Below are 23,095 nucleotides of genomic sequence, written 5' to 3' on the forward strand. Positions count from 1 at the left end.
AGTTACAGCGTGTGTGTTGGGCTCTGGCAGGTGGTCCTGGTGTGCGGTAGCTGGTTCACTTGTGTGTTGGTGTTGGTGCGGTATGAGCAGGTGTGTGCCTGGGTGTCGGTGACTCAGTTACAGCGTGTGTGTTGGGCTCTGGCAGGTGGTCCTGGTGCGCTGGAACGAGCCGTTTCAGAAGCTGGCGACCTGCGACACGGACGGAGGGATTTTCGTCTGGATCCAGTACGAGGGGCGCTGGTCTGTGGAGCTGGTGAACGATCGAGGGGCACAGGTGAGCTTCGGGGGGGGGGGAAGCTGTTTTGCACAGGGTCTCTCCACAGATAATATTTCACATATAATATTAGAAATCATCCACTGCAGAAGAATGATTCCCGCACTCTGGATAAAGATCCCAGATGGTGTAGAATCCCTTCCTGGGAGCTTTTACACCTAAGCACTTTATTTGTGGTGTTGCCTCAGCTGATACAGGGTCTATATTTGGGTTGGGAGCGTGTGCTTTTCTGAGAGCCGGGGTATTTCCTGGAATCTCTTCGCTGTTGTAATGCTCCTGGTGTCTCTTTCACCCGAGCGAAATTATAAATGTCTTTAACATCTTTACACTTACAGCGCATTCTCTCAGCACTTATCCACAGAGTGGAGGGCATCAGTGTTACTCTCAGGAATACACACGTTCTGCATCACCCAGAATGCCATATCAGTATCAGGAATGGTGTCTCGATTGTAAATGAAGGTGGAATGTGGTCTAAATGCTGTGGGTTTGTGATGTTATGCTGAGCACCTGGTGGGGGAATATCATTATCACACAGTAGCTTCAACTTTCATATGCTCCAAATGGAAGAATAAAGTAAATATGATGGTGAACAAAAAAAACGTGTGTAATCTTTTTTTGCTATGGTAGAGAGCGGATGCTTGTCTCGTTGGGGGTCTTTTGCCTGGTCAGGTGACCCTCCCTGTCCGTTTCCCCGCAGGTGAGCGACTTCACCTGGTCCCACGACGGGACCCAGGCCCTCATCTCGTACCGGGACGGCTTCGTCCTGGTGGGCTCGGTCAGCGGCCAGAGGCACTGGTCCTCCGAAATCAACCTGGAGAGCCAGATCACCTGCGGCATCTGGACGCCTGACGACCAGCAGTAGCTGCGCGCGGGCCTGGCGGGGTTCAGAGCAGGAGGAGCCTGCTGTGCCTGTTAAGGGAATTCCTCTTTCTCTAGGTCACTTCCTGTCCAGCCCTGGTGGACAGGAAGTCAGTAGGATGACATCATAATATAACCGTATGACATTATTTCAACTGCTCATTGTATACCTACCTGGAAATATCTTAAGATCAAGGCTAACGCAAAACATTCTCTGCCGCGAAGTGGCAATGTTATGAGATTGACAAAACATTCCAGCAACTTTGAGGGAACATTTTGTCTTAGTTTGGATGTCTTTGAGAACAGAGCACAACATACTTCCTGTTAGCGATTTGGCTGATGATCGAAATGTTGCGCTTTTAAAAGCATCGCTCCAAGTAAAGTCCAGAAATTGCTCTGTCCTGCCGTTGACAGAGAACACTCTTCATGTCACGCAGAAATTGCTGCCTTTGAAATGGGGAAAATTAAGAATTTTTCTGAACGTACCGAAAAACGTTTTAAGGGTAGAACCTCTTTTGCAAATTTGGAGGTCCCTGTAATGGGCTTATGATCGGTCCCTCGTTGCGATAAGGAGGGCTGTGTGCTTAGATGTGAGATGACGGGGGGGGAGTTAAAGAACAAGGAGAGATGAAACAGAAGTGGCTCTAATCTTGTTCAGACGGAAAGCCGGCGATAACGAGCCGCGAGCTAGCGAGCCGCTAGCGCGCCGCGATGGCGGGTTTAGCATTGCGATGGCAGGTTTAGCGCCGGTCTCTGACGCCGGTGTGGAATGGCTCTGTAATCCGTCCGCAGCTCATTTAACCCTGTGATGAGAAACGGGCCCTTTCTTTCTTTCTTTCTTACTTTCTTAATGAGACGGCAGTGGGTTCGGCGCCTGCAGCCGAGCGTGCGGTCAGAGCACGTTAGCACGTTAGCGCGCTCCAAGCTAAATTAAATGGAACGGCTAAATGCACATCGGAGGCTGAGGCCGCTGCGGCTGGAGACCGTAAATTCTCTGTGAAGGTGTGTGTGTGTGTGTGTGTGTGTGTGTGTGTGTGACGGTGCTGTACTCTGTGTGTCTCAGGTGCTTTTCGGCACGGCTGACGGGCAGGTGATCGTGATGGACTGTCATGGCCGCATGCTGGCCCATATCCTCCTGCACGAGTCCGACGGCATCGTCAGCATGTCCTGGAACTACCCCAACTTCCTGGTGGAGGACAGCAGCGAGAGCGACACCGACTCGGACGACTACGCCCCGCCACAAGGTAACCGGGGGGGGGGGGCAGGGGGGCAGGGTAGCGGGGGGAGGGGCGGGGGTGGTCAAACGCTGTCCCATTACACAGCTGTCCATTTACCCAAATGTCCTTTAAAATGGCTGAGGCAACACACGATGATTTCATTTGCCTGAGATACCTTAGCGCTTGTTATGTCTTAATGCCTGTGAATGGATCAAACAGTAAAAAGTTGTTTTTTTTCTTTCTGATTGTCACTGTGCAGTTATTTGGATGAGAATGATATTAATGAATTCTATTTCACTGGTTTTATCAAACTGCTGAGCTGTGGCACGTTGACCTCGCTGAGATAACTCGAGAGGGGGACGCAGCGACACCTTATTTTAAAATAAACGACCCAAGTTAACGAGTCGGTGCTTTACACGCTCAGCACGTGGAGGAGAGGGGGGGTGGGCTATCTCTAGATCGGATGGAGGGGGAAGGGAGGGAGAGAGGGATGGAGGGAGGGAAGATTGGATGGAGGGGGATGGAAGGATGGAGGGATGGAGGGAGAGAGGGATAGAGCGAGGGAGGGAGCTGCGGGAGACACCGCTCACCTTGGCTCGACTTTGTCGCCGCGCGTCCTAACGGCTGGCTGGGCGGACGGGGAGAGTAGCGCGGCGTCCACAGAGCACGAAATCGCCAGCTGTCACCGCCCCCCTCGCCCCCCCTCCGCTCGCTCTGGACGTGTCCCGCTGAGGCTCACAGACTTCATAAAGACCCCCCCCCCCCGCGTCCTCCCAGCCTTCGGTCCAGGGCTCCCCGAGCCCCCCCGTTCAGAAACAGGGGCAGCCGTTTTTAAAATCGATTCGGTTTGATTGTTTTCATTTCCGTGGGCCCCCCAGGAATGACGGTAGCTTTTATCTGCGTTGGCCAGGAGGACAGGACGCCGATGAAAACGAGATTTCGCCTCTCACTGGGGCTTCCCTGGGAAAATGGGACCCACCACCTATTTTATGCTCCCGTGTCCTTTAAATACAAGCTGAATGCATTTTTACATAGAAACCCGTTGTATAAATATCTTGGTCATTTGTATGATTTAAGGTTTTTGGATACATAAATATAAATTTTTTTAAAAGGTTGTTGAAAAATGAGCGTTTAAAACTAGCAATTTTCAGATTAGTATACAGTCAGCTTTCAGTGTGAGGAAGGCAGTTCCGTGTGCTTGTGTGTCTCCGCGTGCCAGTGTGATAAAGTCTGTAAGGTGCGGTGACATCACGGTCCTAATGGTCCCAGTGCTCTCCCAGCTCCTCCCTGCCTACCAGCACAGCCCTATTGTGCTCTTTTTTTTTTACGATATTGTGTCCGCCGCGGCGGCTCCAGCCGAGCGCGTGGCGCGTCTTCGTTTACGGCCGTTTTATGGCTTTGATCGCCGCGCTTCGGGGCGACGGCGCGCGAAATCCCCGCGCGATCTTAAAAAAACGCTCCACGTTATAAAACGCGAAAGTGCTGGCCTTGGCTGGGCGGTAATGGCGCTATAATTCACCGATTAACGCCGTTGCCCCCCACCCCCACCCCCCAGGAAAAAGAAAGAAATAATAATAAACTGCTACCTTGAGGACGATGTTCGCCTTCTCCTCCTCCCTGAGAGCGTAGCTTCATCCGTTCATCCGTGATGATGTAATGGCGGGTTGCTCGGCGATGAGAGAGCGAGCGGTGCGGTACACATCTGTTTGCATGTGGGGCACTTCTGAGAGACGCAGTGGTTACATCATCTTTTGTTCTTTGGTTTCAAAAAAGTACAATTGAATAAAAAATAATTAATACAACAGCTTGTATAACAGTGATGAAGTCATTGAGACGCATCTTCTCGAAAGTTCGCCGCGGTTCAGAAGAGGTCGCGGTTTGTTTGACAGGAGTCTCGCCGGTCTGAGCGACAGAGTATGACCGAGCAGATGGGGGCCATCTGGTACCCCCCCCCCCCCAAAAAAAAAAAAGCTTTGATTTGTGCCTCAGTAGCCAGCATCTCTGGTCTAATTTTAAACAGTGGAGTCGGTGGAAGAGGGTTCCCTTAACCGTCCGTCTGTCTGTCTGTCCATCCGTCTCCCTTCCAGTGCACAACCTGAAACCGCTGCTCACGGTCAGCTTCACGTCCGGAGACATCAGCCTGATGAACAACTACGATGACCTCTCCCCCAGCGTCATCCGCTCAGGGCTCAAGGGTATGTATATCCCAGCATGCACTGCAGCATAGCCCCCTCTCCTCTTCCCCAGCATCATCTGCTCAGGGCTCAAGGGTACGTATATATCCCAGCATGCACTGCAGCACAGCCCCCTCTCCTCCCCTGTCATCATCTGCTCAGAGCCGGAATGATAGGTGTATCCCAGCATGCACTGCAGGGTACCACGTGTATCCCAGCATGCACTGCAGGGTAGCATGTGTCTCCCAGCATCCCCTGCAGGGTAGCATGTGTGTCCCAGCATGCCCTGCAGGGTAGCGGGTGTATCCCAGCATGCACTGCAGGTAGCAGGTTTATCCCAGCATCCCCTGCAGGGTAGCCCCCTCTACAGATGAACATTTGGGCCATATCTCTTATATCCAGACTCTTACATCCACAGCAGCAATCACAGCATGTGTTTTTACACACACTCCACTCACACAGTCTGAGATTTACTGTAGAAATGTGGGTTACTCTGCCTCTCACCTGGGAATCAAACCCGCAGGCCTCTGGCTGAGTTACAAGCCAAGCTCCCTGATTATTACACTGCACTGCTGTCTGGGGGCTTTCCGACTCTGCTGCCATTACATCTGCTTGCCAAATGCTTCCCTTGATCTTATCCGGATTATCGTACAGCTGCCATGCATTGATTAACAGTACCGGGTAGCAGCTGGGACTCAGATCAGGAGCTCCTCCAGTCCGCAGGCTTGCTAGATCAGTCGGTGTAGGCCTGCCAGTGCTCCACCCGCCAGTTAATGCGCGTCCTGGATCCACCCCCGTGTCCTGTGTCTTTGTGTTGTGTCCATCCTGGTTTCAGGCGTGCGGAGTGTGTGTGATGTCATGAGTGCAGAGGCCCAGTTTGACGCTGCCCGGTGTGGTTTCCTATTCCTCCTGCCGCGATTTTCAGACCCAGCCTTCACCTGCTGGTGTGACTTTAAAAGGGCCTTTTCTCAACGCCCGGTGGGGTGTAGCCGGCTGCAGGAAGGGTGCAGGTGTGTGTATTTACTGCACACTCAGCTCAGTGAGGGTGACTCCACGGTCTTCTGGGTGCTTCTGTACTCTGTGGTCCCCTGTGAGCGGTTAGCGTTAGCGGCTGTACTCTGTGGTCCCCTGTGAGCGGTTAGCGTTAGCGGCTGTACTCTGTGGTCCCCTGTGAGCGGTTAGCTTAGCCTGATCGTGGCCCCTGTGAGAGGTTAGCGTTAGCGCTGTACTCTGTGGCCCCTGTGAGCGGTTAGCGTTAGCGCTGTACTCTGTGGTCCCCTGGTAGTAGCGGTTGCGTATAGCGGGCTGTACTCTGTGGTCCCCTGTGAGCGGTTAGCGTTAGCGGCTGTACTCTGTGGTCCCCTGTGAGCGGTTAGCGTTAGCGGCTGTACTCTGTGGCCCCCTGTGAGAGGTTAGCGTTAGCGGCTGTACTCTGTGGTCCCCTGTGAGCGGTTAGCGTTAGCGGCTGTACTCTGTGGTCCCCTGTGAGCGGTTAGCATTAGCAGCTGTACTCTGTGATCCCCTGTGAGTGGTTAGCGTTAGCGGCTGTACTCTGTTGTCCCCTGTGAGCGGTTAGCGGTAGCGGCTGTACTCTGTGATCCCCTGTGAGCGGTTAGCGTTAGCGGCTGTACTCTGTGATCCCCTGTGAGCGGTTAGCGTTAGCGGCTGTACTCTGTAGTCCCCTGTGAGAGGTTAGCGTTAGCGGATGCTGTTACCTGTATCCCGCTGTGCAGGGTTCTTGGTGTGTCGGCTGTGCTCTGTGGCTTCCCTGTGATTAGCATTGCAGCGTTCTTGTGACCCCTTACTGAGTTGCGTTGCAGTTTGTACTCTGTGTTGTGGCTGGTTTGCCATATGAGTGTATTGTGTCCTGTGAGCGTTGGTTACGGTGCTGTACTCTGTTCCCTGGTGTGCAGGTTGCTCTAGGGCACTCTGTGGTCCCTGTGGGGTTGCGTAGCGGTGCTGTACTGCGTATCTCACGGTGGTGCAGTGGTGTCTCGGGATCGTCTCGCGTGGCTGTTGTGTGTGTGGTCTTTGTGTGTGTGTGTGTAAGGTGCTGCACTCTGTCTCCAGACTGGTGGTGCAGTGTTCTCGGATTCTTGGCGTGTTGTTGTTGTCTTGTGCTCGTGTGTGTGTGTGTGTGTGTAACGGTGCTGTACTCTGTTCTCAGACGTAGTGGTGCTCTGAGGGGCATCTCATGGCGGTGTGTGTGTGTGTGTAACGGTGCTGTACTCTGTTCTCAGACGTGGTGGTGCAGTGGTGCTCTCAGGGGGATCTGATGGCGGTGGCGGGGATGGAGAGGCACAGCCTCCAGCTGGACCCGGCCTGCGTGACGCTCATGAGGAACGCCCTCGTTAAGTTCTACAACGTCCACGGAGAGCACATCTACACCCTGGAGACCCCGGCACAGGTGAGCTCACCTGGCGACTGCACGAAAACAGCAAACAGGCTTTCCTCTCCTCCTCTGAGATCGACTCCTTCATCCTCCCTCTTCAGTCTATTTCTTCAGCATCTTCTCATATTCAGAGCAGTGTTGACGAATCACAGTTGTCCTTGTTCCGCTGGCTGTTAGCAACGTTCTCCATGATTGGTGTTTTCTGTCGGCGAGGTGACATCGTGGCTGTCTTATCCCTGTTTCATTGGACGCTGGCACAGCCAGATAAACGCATCTGCTCGTCTCCACGTAGAGCTCTTCCACTGCCTGCGCATTTATGCTGCTACAGAGAAAAAGAGCCTGTCGTTTTTCTGGGACCATGGAAACCGTGCATGTTGTGTGTCATGCGGCGCCATGGCAACCTGTTCAAACGAATGGACTTAGCTGAATTTTTTTTACCGTAGCGTTCCCACGCCTGGTAATGCGTGCCTGTCCAGTCAGACTTCCGCGTTTCCACCCCCCGCGTTGCCGTCAGAATTCTGCGTGGTTTGGTCTGGCTCATCCCTTTCAGAACGTTGAAGTTACAGTGGGACTCGAAACGGCCCAAAGACGTGTGGCTCACCGGACCGCCATCTTTTTACATTTCAACTGATAACCCGAAACACCTGAACATCCGCAACGTCACACAAATCATTTAAGAGATGATAGTGAGGTTAAAAACACAAAACAAAATACAAATTTTCCATTGACTTGTTTCTCCTCTCTGTCCCTGTCCCTCTTTCCCCCCTCTCTCTCCCTCCCCCTCTCCCCCATCTCTGTCCCTCTCTCCCCTCTTTCCGTCCCTGGCCTCCTCTTCTCAGACCTTTTCTCGACCCTGCCCCCAACTGTCTCCCCCGTCCACTTTCCCCTTCCTGATACCCACACCTGACTCCCCTCACACAATCATTCCTCTCTGGTAAACCAACTACATTTTCCATTGACTCTTCTCACTCCCTTGCCTGTCCCTCTTCCCCCCTCTCTCCCCCCCTCCCCCTCTCTGTCCCTCTTTCCCCTCTTTCCCTCTGCCTGCTCCTCTCTCTCTCCCCTCTTTCTCTGTCCCTCTCCCCCTCCCCCTTTCTCTTCCCCTCTCTCTGTCCCTCTGTCCCTCTCCCCCCCCAGAGGCCCATCAGCACCATCTGCTGGGGTCACCGTGACTCGCGGCTGTTCCTGGCGTGTGGGGCGGCGCTGTACGTGGTGCGGGTGGACCACCGGGTGGCCAGCCTGCAGCTGCTCTGCCAGCAGGCCATCGCCGCCACGCTGCGCGAGGAGAAGGACATCGGCAAGCTCACCATGCCGTCCCGCCTCTGCTCCTACGTCACCACCGCCTTCGCGCCCACCATCAAGGTACCACCCCCTCCCCCTCCCCCCACGTCTCGCGGCTCTGTCCCTTTTCTCCGGCGGCTGTGTCTGTTTTTCTGAGCGTCTGGAGGAGCGCGGCTCCTGAGTTGGAGCTTCAAACTGCCCTGGTTCACCGTCCTCGCTTCACGGGAGAGACGACAAACTCCCCCCCCCTCGGCTGTGTTCAGAGCTCATGTCCCAGAATGCACCAGTCACCAGTTTCTTAAAGGCCAGCAGACAGTCCTCCTGTTCTCTCGTTTTATCCAGACAGGCGGAAGCAGAGAGGCTAACAGACTGTCTAGTGGCCATGGGTCAGGAGAAGCCAGCGGGGGGGGGGGGGGTTGTCGCCACTTGACTTTTTCGTCTGTTTTGCTTTTCCTCCTTTCTTCTGCGTTTGTGTCGATACGCACGTGGAACAGAAATCCAAACACACGAAATGCGTGTTCCTCTTATAGACGCGCCCGTTAGAAGCTTTTGTGACTCATTAACGGGGCAGCTCGTGCGTATCAGGCAGCAGGCCTGGAGACCTTGGGTCAGGAAGCTGGACGCAGTGGCAGGTCCTCTCTGAGTTACTGTCTGCAGGTGAGCTCAGGTGTGTGAAAATGGCCGCAGTTCTCCGGAACCTTCTCTGTGTTCCCGTGATGGAGGGTCGCTCTTCGCCCTCCCATAAATCCCGTGGGAGGTTATCTTGTTTGGGGAATCCACTTTTTTTGTTTGAGCTAACGCCGCGGGTCGGGCGAATCGGTACACAGTCATTTATTTGTGTTGCCCCGAGCAACGTGACCACAGATGAACCCGGCTGCTGGCCGCATGTGAGTGTGTGTGTGTGAGTGTGCACGTGTGATGAGGAAAATTGTGGGGTGTGGTGTGTGTGTGTGTGTGTGTGTGTGTGTGCACGTGTATGAGAGAGATTGTGTGTGTGTGTGTGTGTGTGTGTGTGTGTGTGTCAGTGTCACACAGACGGAAGGGAGGGCTCCACACATCCTGTTCCTCCAGCGGGGGGCGCTCTGCTCTGGTTCTGGTGTTCTTCCAGGTTGCCTCCATCTGCCACCCCCCCCCGCCCCCGGCACGCTGAAATGCACCGGGCCGCACCGGAACCGTCCCACCAAATGGCGGTTTGGCCGGGGGCCACGGTTCCGCCTGTCAGAGCGCCCCCGCCTCCCGCCAGCCAGAGTGGGGGGGTGGAGGGGTGGGGAGTCGGGGGGGGAGTCGGGGGGGGGGGGTTATTTAGTGATGTCAGAGCAGGAGCAGGCCTTTTTCAATTCCAGACTGAGCTCCAGCTCTTCCCTCTGTGTGTGTGTGTGTGTGTGTGTGTGTGTGTGTGTGTGTGTGTGTGTGTGTGTGTGTGTGTGTGTGTGTGTGTGTGTGTGTGTGTGTGTGTGTGTGTGTGTGTGAGTGTATGTATGTGTGTGTGTGTGTGTGTGTGTGTGTGTGTGTGTGTGTGTGTGTGTGCATTAAATGCACGACGATGCAAGTCTGCAGGTTTCCTCACTGTTGCCTCTGTTCTGTGGACCTGGTGTCTTTCTCTCTGGATGTGTGTGTCCCAGCGACTCCATACTAATATACAATCACCAAATCTCCCCCCCCCCCAGCCCCCCATTCCGGACCCCAACAACATGCGGGACTTCGTCAGCTACCCGACGGCGGGGAACGAGAGGCTGCACTGCACCATGAAGCGCACGGAGGACAACCCCGAGGTGGGGGGGCCCTGCTACACCCTCTACCTGGAGTACCTGGGGGGGCTGGTGCCCATCCTCAAGGGCCGACGAATCAGCAAGCTCCGCCCCGAGTTCGTCATCATGGACCCCAAGACCGACGGCAAAGCAGGTACGTGCGTTTGCCTGTGTGTGTGTGTGTGTGTTTGTGTGTGTTTGCATAAGTGGAGAGGGAGTTGGGGTTGTCACAGGGTGTTGTCGCTCGACAGACAGAATTGTTGTTTGTTGGGCCTTACTATCCAATAGCGGGGCTGGAATACTCCTCGTTGTCCAATAGGGAAGCTGGAATGATCCTTGCTGTCCAATAGGGAGGCTGGGGATGTACAGTCGCTGGAAGCTTTCATATCTGAAGGAAAACCTGAGGCAGACAAACTGAACTAGTGCTTCAGCCTGACTGGTGATGAATCCAGACAGGTTCTGACTGCTGGGCACTCTCAGCACAGACACACACACACACACACACGCACACACACAGATGCACGCACGCACACACACACACACACCAGCAGGCTGCCTGACTCCCCGCTTGCCTCTGGAGTTGTATCGCGCGGCCCGGTTTGACTCCGTGTGGAGGAGGCGGGGCGGACGCGGGTCGGGGGATGTGGGGGGGTGTGGGGGTGTGGGCGGGGGGGTTGGGTTTGGCGGTCAGATGAGGACGTTCGCGGCCGCCCTGTGGCTCCGGGGACTCTCCGCGGCGCGAAAAACAGCTAACGGAAGCCCGCTTAGATAAAAGGGCCCTGACCCTGCCCCCCGCGCGCTAACCGCTAACTAATTCAGACTGATAATGGATGTGCTTCATGCAACTTTTATCACATGTGGCCCTCTCTGTCTCGCACGCTCTCTTTCTGTCTCGCGCTCTCTCCCTCTCTTTCCCCCTTCTCTCTCCCTCCTTCTCTCTCTCTTTCCCTCCCCCCTCTCTCTTTCCCTCCACCTCTCTCTCTCTTTTTCCCTCCTTTTCCTCCCCATCTCTTTCTCTCTCTCTCTCTCTCCTCTCTCTGCCTCTCTGCACTTGAGAGGTACTGTTTTTTCCACATAACACATAAACATAGATCTAGACATACAATGTACAGGTTCTGTCTCAATCTGTCTCTCTCTCTCTCTCTCTGTCTCTCTCGCTCTCTCTTTTTCCCTGTTGTGTTTTGTCTGAAATTGTCTTTGGCCCTTTAGATGTATTTATTGAAAATCATGTCAATTGATTAGTTCCTTTTTAAATAAAAAAATCTCTCTCTCCTCTCAGATGAGGTCTATGGGAACAGCTTGATCTCCTCCATGATTGACAGCTGCAACTGCTCCGACTCCAGCGACATCGAGCTGAGCGACGACTGGGTCGGGAAGAAATCGCCAAAGATATCGAGAGGAAGCAAGTCGCCCAAACTTCCCAGGTATTCCCGCCTTTTTCACCCAACTGAGGGAAATCTTTATTCACCAAAATTGACTTTTTTTTTTGACTTGCATTTCGTTTACATAGATTATGATGTCATAATGAATTGATGATGTCATTATGTATACCTGTTGCAGGAAATGAGATTGTACTACATTGCATGCTTTTGCCTGCTGATTTATATATTTTTTTTATGAACTACCCCCTCTCTGTAGAGACTTAGTTTGTCCCTTTACCAACAGGATCAATATAGACCCCAGAAAATCCCCCAAACTGTCCCGGGCCACACAGGAAATATCCCGGTCGCCGCGGTTACCCATTCGCAAGCCTTCCATTGGCTCTCCTAGTCTGACTCGCAGAGAGTTCCCCCTTGATGACATCACTCAGGTATCGTTCCCTCCTTTGGTGTGGTGGGGTTTGACCTTGTTGCCATGCAACGGTTGTGGTTCTAGAGCGACATGGGCATTCCGGTTTCCTCCCACAGGACAGAGACACGCAGGTTGAGTTAATGGGAGACTCTAAATTGCCCACAGGTGTGACTGTGTGAGTTAATGGTGTGTGTGTGTGCCCTGCGATAGATTTACGGCCTGCCCAGGGTGTATGCCTGCTTCTCGCCCCAATGCATGCTGGGATAGGCTGCCGCAACCTCCCTCAACCCCCTACCAGGAATGAACGGGTTACGTAATGGATGGATGGATGGTATAGTCTTTGTTCTGCGGTTAGAGCATTGGCTTTCATGTGGAATGCAGGTTTTTCGTACGTTTCTGACTCCCGGTACAGTGCTGCGTTCCTGCTGACTCCCGGTACAGTTCTGTGTTCCTGCTGACTCCCGATGCCTCTTTTTTCCCTCGTGTTCTACAGCATAATTACCTCGCTCAGGTCACGTCCAACATTTGGGGAACAAAGTTTAAAATCGTGGGACTTGCTTCCTTCCTGCCTACGAACCTTGGTGCAGGTAAATCAGTCAGTTCATGATGTCAGTTCTGATGTACGGTCAGATGTCACAGGTCGCCAGAGGTGTGAAGTTCAAGGGTCAGGAAGTATAAGTCCTGCCGTGTGTTTCTTACACCCATGAACTCAGTCAGCTGATTTCCTTTATTAGTTCTACTTCCTTGTTGAACAAGTTAGCGAACTCAGGTGACTAGAACATAATGCAGGGGAGGACTTTTACTTTTTGAACCTGGACTTTCCACCTGTGTAGGTTGCCAATTGCTTTGATCTATTCTCTCTTGTTCATGGGATCATTAAGTTGAGTTATCCTTTTCCCTTCTTAAGATCGGTGCGTTCTCTTTCTCCCCTAGTCATCTACAAGACGAGCCTGCTCCACCTGCAGCCGAGGCAGATGACCATCTACCTTCCGGAGGTGCGGAAGATCTCCGTGGACTACATCAACCTGCCCGTCTTCAACCCCAACGTCTTCAGCGAGGACGAGGACGACCTGCCAGGTAGCGTACGAAGAACGGAAGCGGCTCTGTTCGGCCGGCAGCCGGAGTACCGCTCTAACACACTGTTGAGGGTTCGACAGAGATGTGTGCTCACAGGGTTAGGTTTGTACATCTATTTTTGAAAAATAATAATAATAGTTTTAAAAAATGACAAGCCGTGTTGGGCTGAATGGTCGTCTGTTTCGTATGTTTCTGTGCTTTTTTTTTTTTGGTTTTTTTTTTTTCCCCCGCCTGCATTTGTTCCGCGGTGCTTTCTTCGTTGAGGCGGATCGTGCGGAACTCGATCCCGCCCGAATCGTCGTGCCGACCGTTGGCGCGGCGATAGAAACGGGCCGTGCGCTCGACGTGGGAGTTTCTGTTTGTTCGCGCTGTCCTTCGGGAGCGATGAGATATTGTTAGAGGGTGTATTTCGAGAGCTGTTCTGTGCGAGATTGTATGTGAAACGTGAGTCCAGGTTTAGTCAGTCCTTCTTCACGTGCACGCCAATAATCCTACGTTAACTTGAACAGTTTTCAAGCGTTCTGAATATTAAATATCATGTGAGCACCTTATTCTGAAAACCATGTTCGCCACTGTCCTGCTTATCACTAGCGTTGTATGACACACGGGGTTGTTCCTCTGGTAAACAGAACAGTGAGAAATGATAACACCTTACTCAGAATGTATGGGGAAGTGCAGTTACAGTGGAAATTTCCTTCCGTCCTGCATCGGGGATACGCTTATAAGCATGCACACTGGAATACCAGTGGCAGTTGTGTTTCACAGTGAATACTGGGAATTTGAGTGTAATCTCTTCTCTTCAGTGTTTGAAACACTGCCCTCTGGTGGAACATTAGAGATCCCACTAGCCATGAAAAATCCCCATGGCAAAAAAATAATTGGTCTCTGCAGTCATAATTGTCACCGGATGTAACCAATACAGGAAGGACTCCTGTTGTTGTTTGAGGTCTTTAATATGGTGTTTTTACCTAGTGCTGTATTTCTGTTCTTCATGTATTTTGTCCTTTGCATGAAGCATTGAGCTGAAGGCTATTTTTATGGTGTGTTTAGTGAAAATTAAAGTATTGTAATCTAATGTAGAATAAGGGCTGTTATGGGGAGGCAGTGTTCCTACAGCATGGTGCTCTTGTCACTGATGCCAAATTCCTGTTTGCAGTCACGGGACCCTCTGGAGTCGCCGAGGACAACCCCCCCTGCACCGTCAACATCCCCATCGCCCCGATCCACAGCCCCGCCCAGGCCATGTCCCCCACGCAGAGCATCGGGCTGGTCCAGTCGCTGCTGGCCAATCAGAACGTGCAGCTGGACGTGCTGACCAATCCCACGGCCACGGCGGCGGCGGCGGCCGCGGCGGCCGCGTCGGACCACGGGCAGGACGCGGTGATGACGGCCCAGTACACGGTGCCCGCCCGCTACTCCAGCCCGGGACAGGTCATTTTCGGGGGCCTGGAAATGGGGCGCCTCCTGGTGGGGCCCCCGCCCTCGCACCACCAACCGCCGCCGCCTCCGCAGCAGCAGCAGCCTCCGCCACAGCATCCCCATCAGCAGCAGCAGCACCAACAGCAGCAGCAGCTTCAGCAGCAGCACGCCGTCCAACAGCTTCAGCAGCAGCAGCACGCAGTTCAGATGCAGCTGCAGCAGCACCAGCTGCAGCAGCAGCAGCAACATCAGCAGCAGCAGCAGCATCACCAGCTGCAGCAGCAGCACCAACAGTTCCAGCAGCACCAACAGCAGATGCAGCAGCAGCACCAGCAGATGCAGCAGCAGCACCAACAGATCCAGCAACAGCAGCAGCAAATTCAGCAGCAGATCCAACAGATGCAGCAGCAGCAGCAGCAGCTGCGGGAGCAGCACCAACAGCAGATGCAGCAGCACCAGCAGCAGCTGCAGCAGCACCAGCAGCAGCTGCAGCAGCACCAACAGCAGCTGCAGCAACAGCAGCAGCACCCGATCCAGCTGCCCCCTCCCCCGCTGCCCTCCGGGCCACACCCGAGCGTGGTGCACCAGCTGCAGGCCACGCTGCAGTTGCCCCACCCCCAGGGGGAGCACGGGGCGGAGCGGGGCGAGCACGAGCACCTGCTGAAGGTCAAGCCCACGCGGTCGGCGTCCCAGCTGGCCGAGGGGGACGCCGTGGTCTTCAGCGCCCCCCTGGAGATCAGCAAGATGAACCCCCCGCCCCCGTACCCGGGCACGGTGGCGGCGGCGGTGGCGGCGGCCCAGGCGGCGCAGGCGGGCGCGGCGGCGCAGGCGGCGGCCGCCGCTGCCAACGGGCCCCAGCCGGCCGTGGACCTGTGCCTGAAGAAGAGCGAGTTCTCGCTGTACCCGCCCGCCCCGCAGTACCAGACGCCGCTGGGCTACGAGCGCATCACCACCTTCGACAGCAGCGGCAACGTGGAGGAGGTGTGCCGCCCACGCACGCGGCTGGTCTGCAACCAGAGCGTCTACACCCTGCAGGGGCCTGGCAGCTCCGCCACGCTCCGCGTCACCTCCTCCGAGAGCAAGAAGGTGCAGCTGCCCTACAGCTCCGCCACGCTCAACCGCCTCACCGTGCCCCGCTACTCCATCCCCAGCGGCGACCCGCCCCCGTACCCGGACCCGGCCAATCAGAGCGGCCAGGCCAGGAGCGCCGCCCAGCAGCGGCTGGACAGCACGCTGATCCACGCCACCTTGCGCCGCAACAGCCGGGAGGCGGCCCTGAAGGTCTCCCAGATGATGGAGCCCCAGCAGAGGACCCTCCCCACCAAGTCCAAGGTCAGCAGCGCGCTGGCCGCCTCCTACCAGCAGAGGGTGTCCACCGCCCTGTACACCTGCAGCCAGTGCAGCAGCGGCACCGCGGGGGGCGGGGCCAGTGGGGGCGGGGCCAGCGGCGGGGGCGGGAGCAACGGGATCGCGGGCGGCACCATCATCCGGCAGGACTTCCCGCCGGGGAGCGGCGCCCAGCACAGCACGGTCATCGTGCACTCCAACAGCACGTCACCGCTGGCCTCGCAGTCCTCCTACAACCTGCTGAGCTCGCTGGACGGTGGCGGCCGCGACCGCACCGACTACGTCAACTCCGCCTTCACCGAGGACGAGGCGCTCAGCCAGCAGTGCCAGCTGGAGAAGTCCATCCGCCACCTGGCCCTCAGCGAGGTGGGCCTGGCCGTCAAGCGGCCCCCGCCCTACCAGTGGGACCCCGCCGCCACCGAGGAGATCTGGGTCCCCCAGGAGAGGACCGCGCTGGCGCCCCCGCCCCCGCCGCCGGGACCCCACAAGCCGCCCCCGCTCATCCTCAACCCCGCCCAGCACCTGGACGTCTCGCGGCTCCCCTTCGTCCTGTCCCCGAAATCGCCCACCAGCCCTGCCACCGCCACCTTCCAGACCGGCTACCCCATCTCCCTCCCCTTCCCACCCGGGGCGGGGTACAGCGGGCCTCAGCTGCAGGCCGTGCAGCCTCCCCCCCAGCCCTGCTCGCCCAAAGAGGTGGTGGCCCCCGTCCCGTTCACCCAGCAGGACGCCCCCATGGTCCTTCCCCCCGGGTACCCCCCGAACCTGGCCAACCTGGCCTGCTGCCCGCTGCCCCCCATGTACCCGGGAGCCAGCTCCTGCGCGGGCCTCCAGCTCCCCCCGATCGCCCTGCACCCCTGGAACACGTACAACCCCTGCCCGCCCATCCAGAACCCCTCAGGGACCCTGCAGACCAAGTCCCACCTGGTGGTGGAGAAGCCCGTCCTCTCCCCGCCGCCGCCGCCGCCGCCGTCCGCCACCGAGCACCAGGGCCACATGGGCTCGCCGGAGGCCGCCATGGCGGAGGCCGGCGAGGGCTTCCAGGAGGTGCTGTCCCTCAACGAGTCCCCCGTCCCGCAGCGGCCCGACAAGTTCGGCAAGAAGAGCCGCAAGCGGCCGGACAGCCGGGCGGAGGAGGCCAACGTGCCCGCCATCACCGAGGGCAAGGTGAAGAAGGAGGGCCGCGCCCTCAGCGACTTCAACTCGCTGATCTCCAGCCCCCGGCTGGGCCGCGAGAAGAAGAAGCCCAAGCCGCAGAAGGAGCAGCTGAAGGCCAAGAAGCTCAACAAGACCAACGAGTTCCAGGACAGCTCGGAGAGCGAGCCCGAGCTCTTCATCAGCGGCGACGAGCTGATGAACCAGAGCCAGAGCGGCAAGAAGGGCTGGAAGACCAAGCGCAACCTGCGGGCCGCCAGCGAGCTGGAGGAGTTCAAGTGCCGCAAGGCCAACGAGAAGGAGGACCGGGGCCTGGGCAGCCAGGGCTTCGTCTACGTCATGGCCAACAAGCAGCCGCTCTGGAACGAGGCCACGCAGGTCTACCAGCTCGACTTCGGCGGGCGGGTCACCCAGGAGTCCGCCAAGAACTTCCAGATCGAGCTGGAGGGACGGCAGGTAAGGACCGTGCACCCGAGGGGAACTCCGGCAGCTCAAACGCTCGCCTCTGCTCTCAGAAATGAACTTTGCCTCTTGCCTTATTTGACTTGTTTTTAGCCTACATTTCACCGCAGCACAAGGTTTAAGGTAGTGGTTGGTGTTCGTTTTCTTTCACTGTGGAAGAAACTGTTACTGAAGTTACTGAAGAGCTAGCCTGTGCAACTGAAATGGTGCTGAAAGTTTTTTTTCTTTGCACGTATTACATAGTATGTGGGAGTCACATAAGCTTTTCTGTATTGTGACTTCACATGCAAGCATAGGGATCACTACAGATGGGGTATTGCATTATAGAGCATCAGGCAAAAGCAGCATGCACACATCGAATAGTTACTTTACATTACATGCTATTTATTTGGTAAGCGCTTTTATCTAAAGCGACATACAAGTGCATCCCGAAGGTCTTTTTTTTTCCATTAGCATAGCTTACCTAGATCTTGGACTTTGCGTATCTTCCCACGTAACCTTCTCCCCCTACGCCCCGTGGCCTTGTTCCTGTCCCTGCAGGTGATGCAGTTCGGCCGGATCGATGGCAACGCCTACATCCTGGACTTTCAGTACCCCTTCTCCGCCGTCCAGGCCTTCGCCGTCGCCCTGGCCAACGTCACCCAGCGGCTCAAGTGAGCGGGGGCCTGCTCTCCACATCCCTTCCCGCCGTCCGCCAAAGCGCACGCGTGCGGGTGGGGGGACCCCCGGCAGTCCCTTTTTTCCGTTAGTTGTGCATTGTGACGAGAGAGGAGAAGAAGAAGAAGAAGAAGAGAAAAAAATATCCGACTCGAGCGGAGCTGCAATGCCCAATGCTGCCATTAGAGGGTGCTGTTTTGCGAGGTGCGGTGGAGGTCATGGAGGATGACGGACAAAAACCGGGGGGGGGTCACTCATCGGGGGACATGGGCTTAGCTTTCTGTGGTCGTTCTGCAAATATATGCTGCTCTAGCTTACAGAAGCTAGTGGAAACCAGACTGTCCACTATACAGACTGCCTTATATTACGTTATTGTTTCCTATTAATACTGTTACATTGGAGTTTTTTCAGTCCAGTTTTTAAACATAACAGTAATACTTGAAAGAAAAAGAAAAAAACTTATCTGGAAAATGAATCGCTCATTTGCAGACCTTACGGCTACTGAGCACTGAAATCGGTTAGCTGTATGAATTTAATTGAAAGTGTGATTACCTTTTTTTGGCTTTATTATAGATATTACACATTTCGAACTGAACAAAAAAAAAAAATGTTATGCGTTTCAAAGTATTTTTTGGGGGTCAGTCTTAAGTTTTGATTTCTTAAGTACTTTGATTTATAGTGCTTTTCGAAGTACCGAGGATGGCTACAGAACAAAACTTTGCGCTTTGCATTTTCAGAAACTAGACTTGAAAGTAGTCGGGAGTGTTTCGATTCTGGAGTTCACGGGAGCTGTTTTCGAAACGTGGGGAGTGTCTTGAGTGACAGTCCTCGGTCGTGTTAGCGAGAAACGGACAGACTTGAAAGAATTCATCTGGATCAGTATTTCAACGTATCAATGCTCCTGTTTTTCAGTTTTTGTGTTTATGAGATCTATTTATATGTATATATTATTTGGTCATTAATAATATTATTGTTATTGTTATTATTATTATTATTATGATTATTATAATTATTCTTGTTGTTGTTTATATTTATGTAGCATTAAGCGATCTTAGTACCTTGTTTACATGGATTTCAAGATGTTTATTTTGTTTGGGAGACAGGAGGTCAAAATAAGAGCCCATCCGTTCAAACAAATGTACAGTTCAGAGGCGGGGAATTTAGTTAAAACGGTGATTGTGGTAAATTTGGGTATTGATTGTGGGTTGTTGGTGAAGAGAAGGCGGTTTTCCCAGTATGAAGTGATCTTTACCTCCTGTCACTTCTGTGAAGTGATCAATTTGGGGTGTCCGACTTGAACCCTCCCCAAGTGACATGTAAGCAAGGTACCAGAGATATTTTTGTATTTTTCACCTATGCCATTTCATACTTTTTTAATCATGTAAATATTTGTTACATATCATTCCATCGTTGTAAAGTGATCATGTGCATGGGGAGGACAGACGACCTCTGTGTTTTTTTTATTTTTATTTTTTTACTCGATGGTATGTCCTATGGCGTGGTATGTGAGAGGTGTTGCTGGGGAATGTGGTGACATCATAATAGTCGTCGTCATGCACGGTTGTGTTCCGGAGTACGTCACTGTTAAAAACAAACAAAGCCTTTGGTTCGTCGATCGTGGAAGCACTCCTTATGAAGGACGATCCAGTTATCTTACAAGCTGCAGATCTGGGAATTGGTGCACACCAAATTTTAGGATTTTGGGATGATGGCTGGTTGGTCCAGAAATTATTAGGCCTGTTGTTTTTTTTTTCTTTTTTTTTTCTTTAACTTTTATGTTTTTTAAAGCCTTCGTGGATTGAACTTTTCTTAAGACCTTGTTCAAGTCTTACCTTGTGGTCCAATCAGCATCCTGCAGGTCACAGGAAGTGGTGGGCCGTCCGGTTCACTAACGCCGTGGCTCCCAAAAAACCTGTCCCCGGGGAGCCCCGGCCAGATCCAGGCACTCAGTGTGTTCCACCTCAAACACACCTGATGCAACTAATCGAGGGCTTGATTAATTTGTTAAATGTCAGGTGTGCTTGTGACGGGACACATCAAATATCCGGAACTGGCTGGGGTTCCCCAAGGACCAGGTTTGGAAGCCACTAAGTCATCTGCACTAAGCTCAGATGACCAGCTTCCCTCGCAGAGACTGATCCCAGATCAGTGGTCGCCACAGAGGGCTTGCGGTCACAGCCAGGGCACTGGTCTGAGGTCAGTGCAGCAGAGAAGGCTTAGGAAGCCCATCGGTGATCGTTGGAGTGTGGAATGCAACCCCATGTTGAGAGGTTACAGAATTGTCTGTTTTACCTTTTTGGGGAGTGGGGGGTGAGGGGTGGGGGGGGTGAAGAGGTCAGGGTTACAGTCTTTTACAGCCTTGAATGTCACTGAAAAATCACAAGAAATACAAGTTGTGGGGGGGGGGGGGAAGAAAAAAAAAACATTAAGCCATTTTTATTTGTAATCCCAAAGTCGTGTGCCAAAGGCTAAAGTTGTTGTCCCGGAAGTCCAAACTGTTTTTAAACTACGGATCTTAATCTTGTGTACAATACTGAGCTCACGAGTCTGTAAGTAGTCATGAAGTCATGTGTAAAAGTGGAATATTGTGTCTCCAACGTCACATTTTCTCCTACCTTTTCCATCCACGTAAACGTAGACCTGTGTGTGTGCGCGTGTCTATACGTGTGTGCGTGTGTGTGTGTATGTCTGTGTCCTGGTTTGTGGGGACGTCTTCATTCGACACAAGCAAAGTCTCGTTTGGAATTCTCTGGTTTACGCGTGCAGATAGCGAGATTCGGTTTTACGGAAGGCCGAGGCATCAGAAAGAGCTTGATGTGAATTGTGTGTGCTTCTGCTGCTCTGTGGGAGTGTGTCAGCTGCCCTTGCTGTTTGCAGTGGGCCCAGGTTGTGCGGACGGTCCCTGAATGTTGGAACATCATCCTTAAGATCAGCCCATGTGTACACACCCCCACATACAGCAGCAAAAAGATTTGATTGGCTATGGAGGCCAACAACAGATGAGGTCATCGGACAGCACAGCAGTCACCAACACTCTTATTTGAATTTCTTAGGTTTTTTTTTTTTTTGGGTTTTTTCTTCCTGTGACAGAAATGTCAGGAGACTTGAATTTTGCTTTACACAAATATTTGTGAGCAAGGATATAAAATATGGGCAGAAGAATGGGATTGATGCACCATTTGCTCTAGGAAAAGAATGTGGAACGTGCACCATTCTGGTCTGTTTTTTTCTTTCTTTTTTATTTTATTTTATTTTATTTTTTTAAAAACAAGTACTTTTCATTTCCAAGGGTTGACAGTTTAGTTGTGCAATATTTTCCCTCCCATTTTTTCTCCCATAACTTACCGCCAGATACGTTTACATGGGCAAGGTGACCAACGTTACAAAACATCTCATTCTGGTTCGACGCAGTTTTATTTTGTACATGAACATTTTTTTTTATTTTCTTTTTTTTTTTTTTTTTTTTTAAAGCTGATCACTGTATATAATTTGTGGATTCACTTAAACGATTCTTTGTGTTGAGAAGATTTGCTACCGGTGTATTGTGGGGGGGTGGGGGGTGGGGGTGGTTTGATGTCAGGGTGTTATGCAAGACCGACTTGGGGATGCAAGCGGAAACAGAAAAGGAGTTCATACTACGTGATTGAGTGTAGTAGTTAGTGTAGTAGCACAGGATGTGTCTGTCGAGTAAAGTCTGTTAGTGTAAACTGTGAGGTCAACAGATTCCCTCAGTGTTATATCTATATATACAGTATATATATTGCCTTGTCAGCACGAATGCCAACCCCTGTCAGATCTGATGTTTGTTCATTTTTAAGGTCTTCGTTTCTTTCTAGCTGTGGAAATGGCACCTTTCATTTGTTAGCTGTTAACGTTATATTTATTTTTTGAGACAACTTATTCGAGTACGCATTACTGTTTTGAATTTTGCCACTGAAAGCAACCAAAAGGATCGCCTATTTAATAATTCTGAATACTTTTTTAAATATTAATTTGATGAAGTGATCTGTATTGGACAGTGTAGTGTATGGCATTTATTTGAGTAGAAATGTGCTTTATAGATGTAGGTTAAAAGAGAAAAATACTTGAAAAACCAAAATGAGAACATGTTGTCTGATTTGGTGACTGAATGTTAATAGTTTGTGTTAATAAGGCATGCCATTTAAATTATTTTTCAGTTGTATATGTTTCACATTATTTTAGAATAAAAAATGTGATAGTTACAGATAAATAAGCATGGATTTGCTTCAGAGTTAAAAGTTAACATGCCACTGTGGCATATGCTGGAAAAGGTATATGCATTTGGTTGTAAATGCATTATTAACACTGAACATTGTAATTGAATTAGTCGGTGCGTTTGCGTTTTTTTAGTAATGCAATCATTCGGATGAATGAGTGAAGTTTTCTTCGTGTCTTTTTGATATTTTACCCATAAGGCATTGGGTTGGATGAGGCTGCTGCTGGCAAGGGGGGCGCTGTTGAGTAAAGTTGATATCGATGCTGACTTTCTGATACGCTTTATCTCAATTTATAAAATACTCTTTGAAAAAGAGGAACACTAAACTTGTCTTTTTTTATTTTTTACTTTTTTCTTTAACCTTTTAATTCCCGATATGCAGACCTTACCTAAAATGGTACAATTATAACTATTGTAACTGGTATGTGCCAGGTTTCGTATTGTACTGTAATACGGACGTTTCTGTTTAATTTTGTTTTGTTTGTTTTCCTAGAAATGGATTTGTGTCAGTTGTCCAGCTGTTGCTTAATAAAATGTGCGGATTGAAAAGTTTAATGTATTACGTTTCTGTCTGAGGTGACTGGGGAGAGCAGTGCGTTTCGTTCAGATACATTTGAAATAAACCCACGTTTGATTGCAATATCTCTGTTTTTAACCAGGATACCGAGTGTGGTTGAGTTTTAGGCGTGATGTTGAAAGCATTGTGCTGGTCCAGAATAGACGTATCCCTGCCTGTACATCTACGACTAAGAATTATCGCAACTAATCCGATCAAGGATTCTTGATTTAGTTTATGATTTTGAATGTAAATTAACCTGTCAAAACAAAGCGAACATGGAGTAACTTCTGGTATGCATCGACGCAATTTCTCTTATTTTGGCAGTTGTACGCGTGTGGAGTGGATGACATTAATGACCCCTTGGAGATTGTCTACATTGGCTCTATCCGAGGTCCTGAATTGTGCGTACGTCATCCCCTGATGCTGCGTCTCCGCCCCCTTTGGTTT

The 23,095-nt window shown here is 52.2% G+C and overlaps 1 protein-coding gene across 3 annotated transcripts in view; it reads left to right on the forward strand.

The window, feature by feature from the left end:
• The window catches only part of LOC135257623 (tubby-related protein 4-like), a 36,373-nt gene extending 13,729 nt beyond the window's left edge, over positions 1-22,644 (forward strand). The window contains exons 3-16 of one of the 3 annotated variants that reach the window (XM_064340540.1): positions 146-274; positions 972-1,132; position 1,635; positions 2,196-2,376; positions 4,437-4,544; positions 6,764-6,930; positions 8,053-8,277; positions 9,864-10,098; positions 11,224-11,368; positions 11,610-11,754; positions 12,229-12,322; positions 12,669-12,812; positions 13,969-17,189; positions 17,736-22,644. In XM_064340540.1, coding sequence (XP_064196610.1) covers positions 146-274; positions 972-1,132; position 1,635; positions 2,196-2,376; positions 4,437-4,544; positions 6,764-6,930; positions 8,053-8,277; positions 9,864-10,098; positions 11,224-11,368; positions 11,610-11,754; positions 12,229-12,322; positions 12,669-12,812; positions 13,969-17,189; positions 17,736-17,852 — 5,073 coding nt within the window. In that variant the 3' untranslated portion in view covers positions 17,853-22,644. The other 2 variants (XM_064340538.1, XM_064340539.1) reach the window with 2 other exon arrangements.
• Positions 22,645-23,095: the final 451 nt, after the last annotated feature.

This window comes from Anguilla rostrata, chromosome 6, assembly GCF_018555375.3.
Source record: "Anguilla rostrata isolate EN2019 chromosome 6, ASM1855537v3, whole genome shotgun sequence".
Taxonomy (NCBI): domain Eukaryota; kingdom Metazoa; phylum Chordata; class Actinopteri; order Anguilliformes; family Anguillidae; genus Anguilla; species Anguilla rostrata.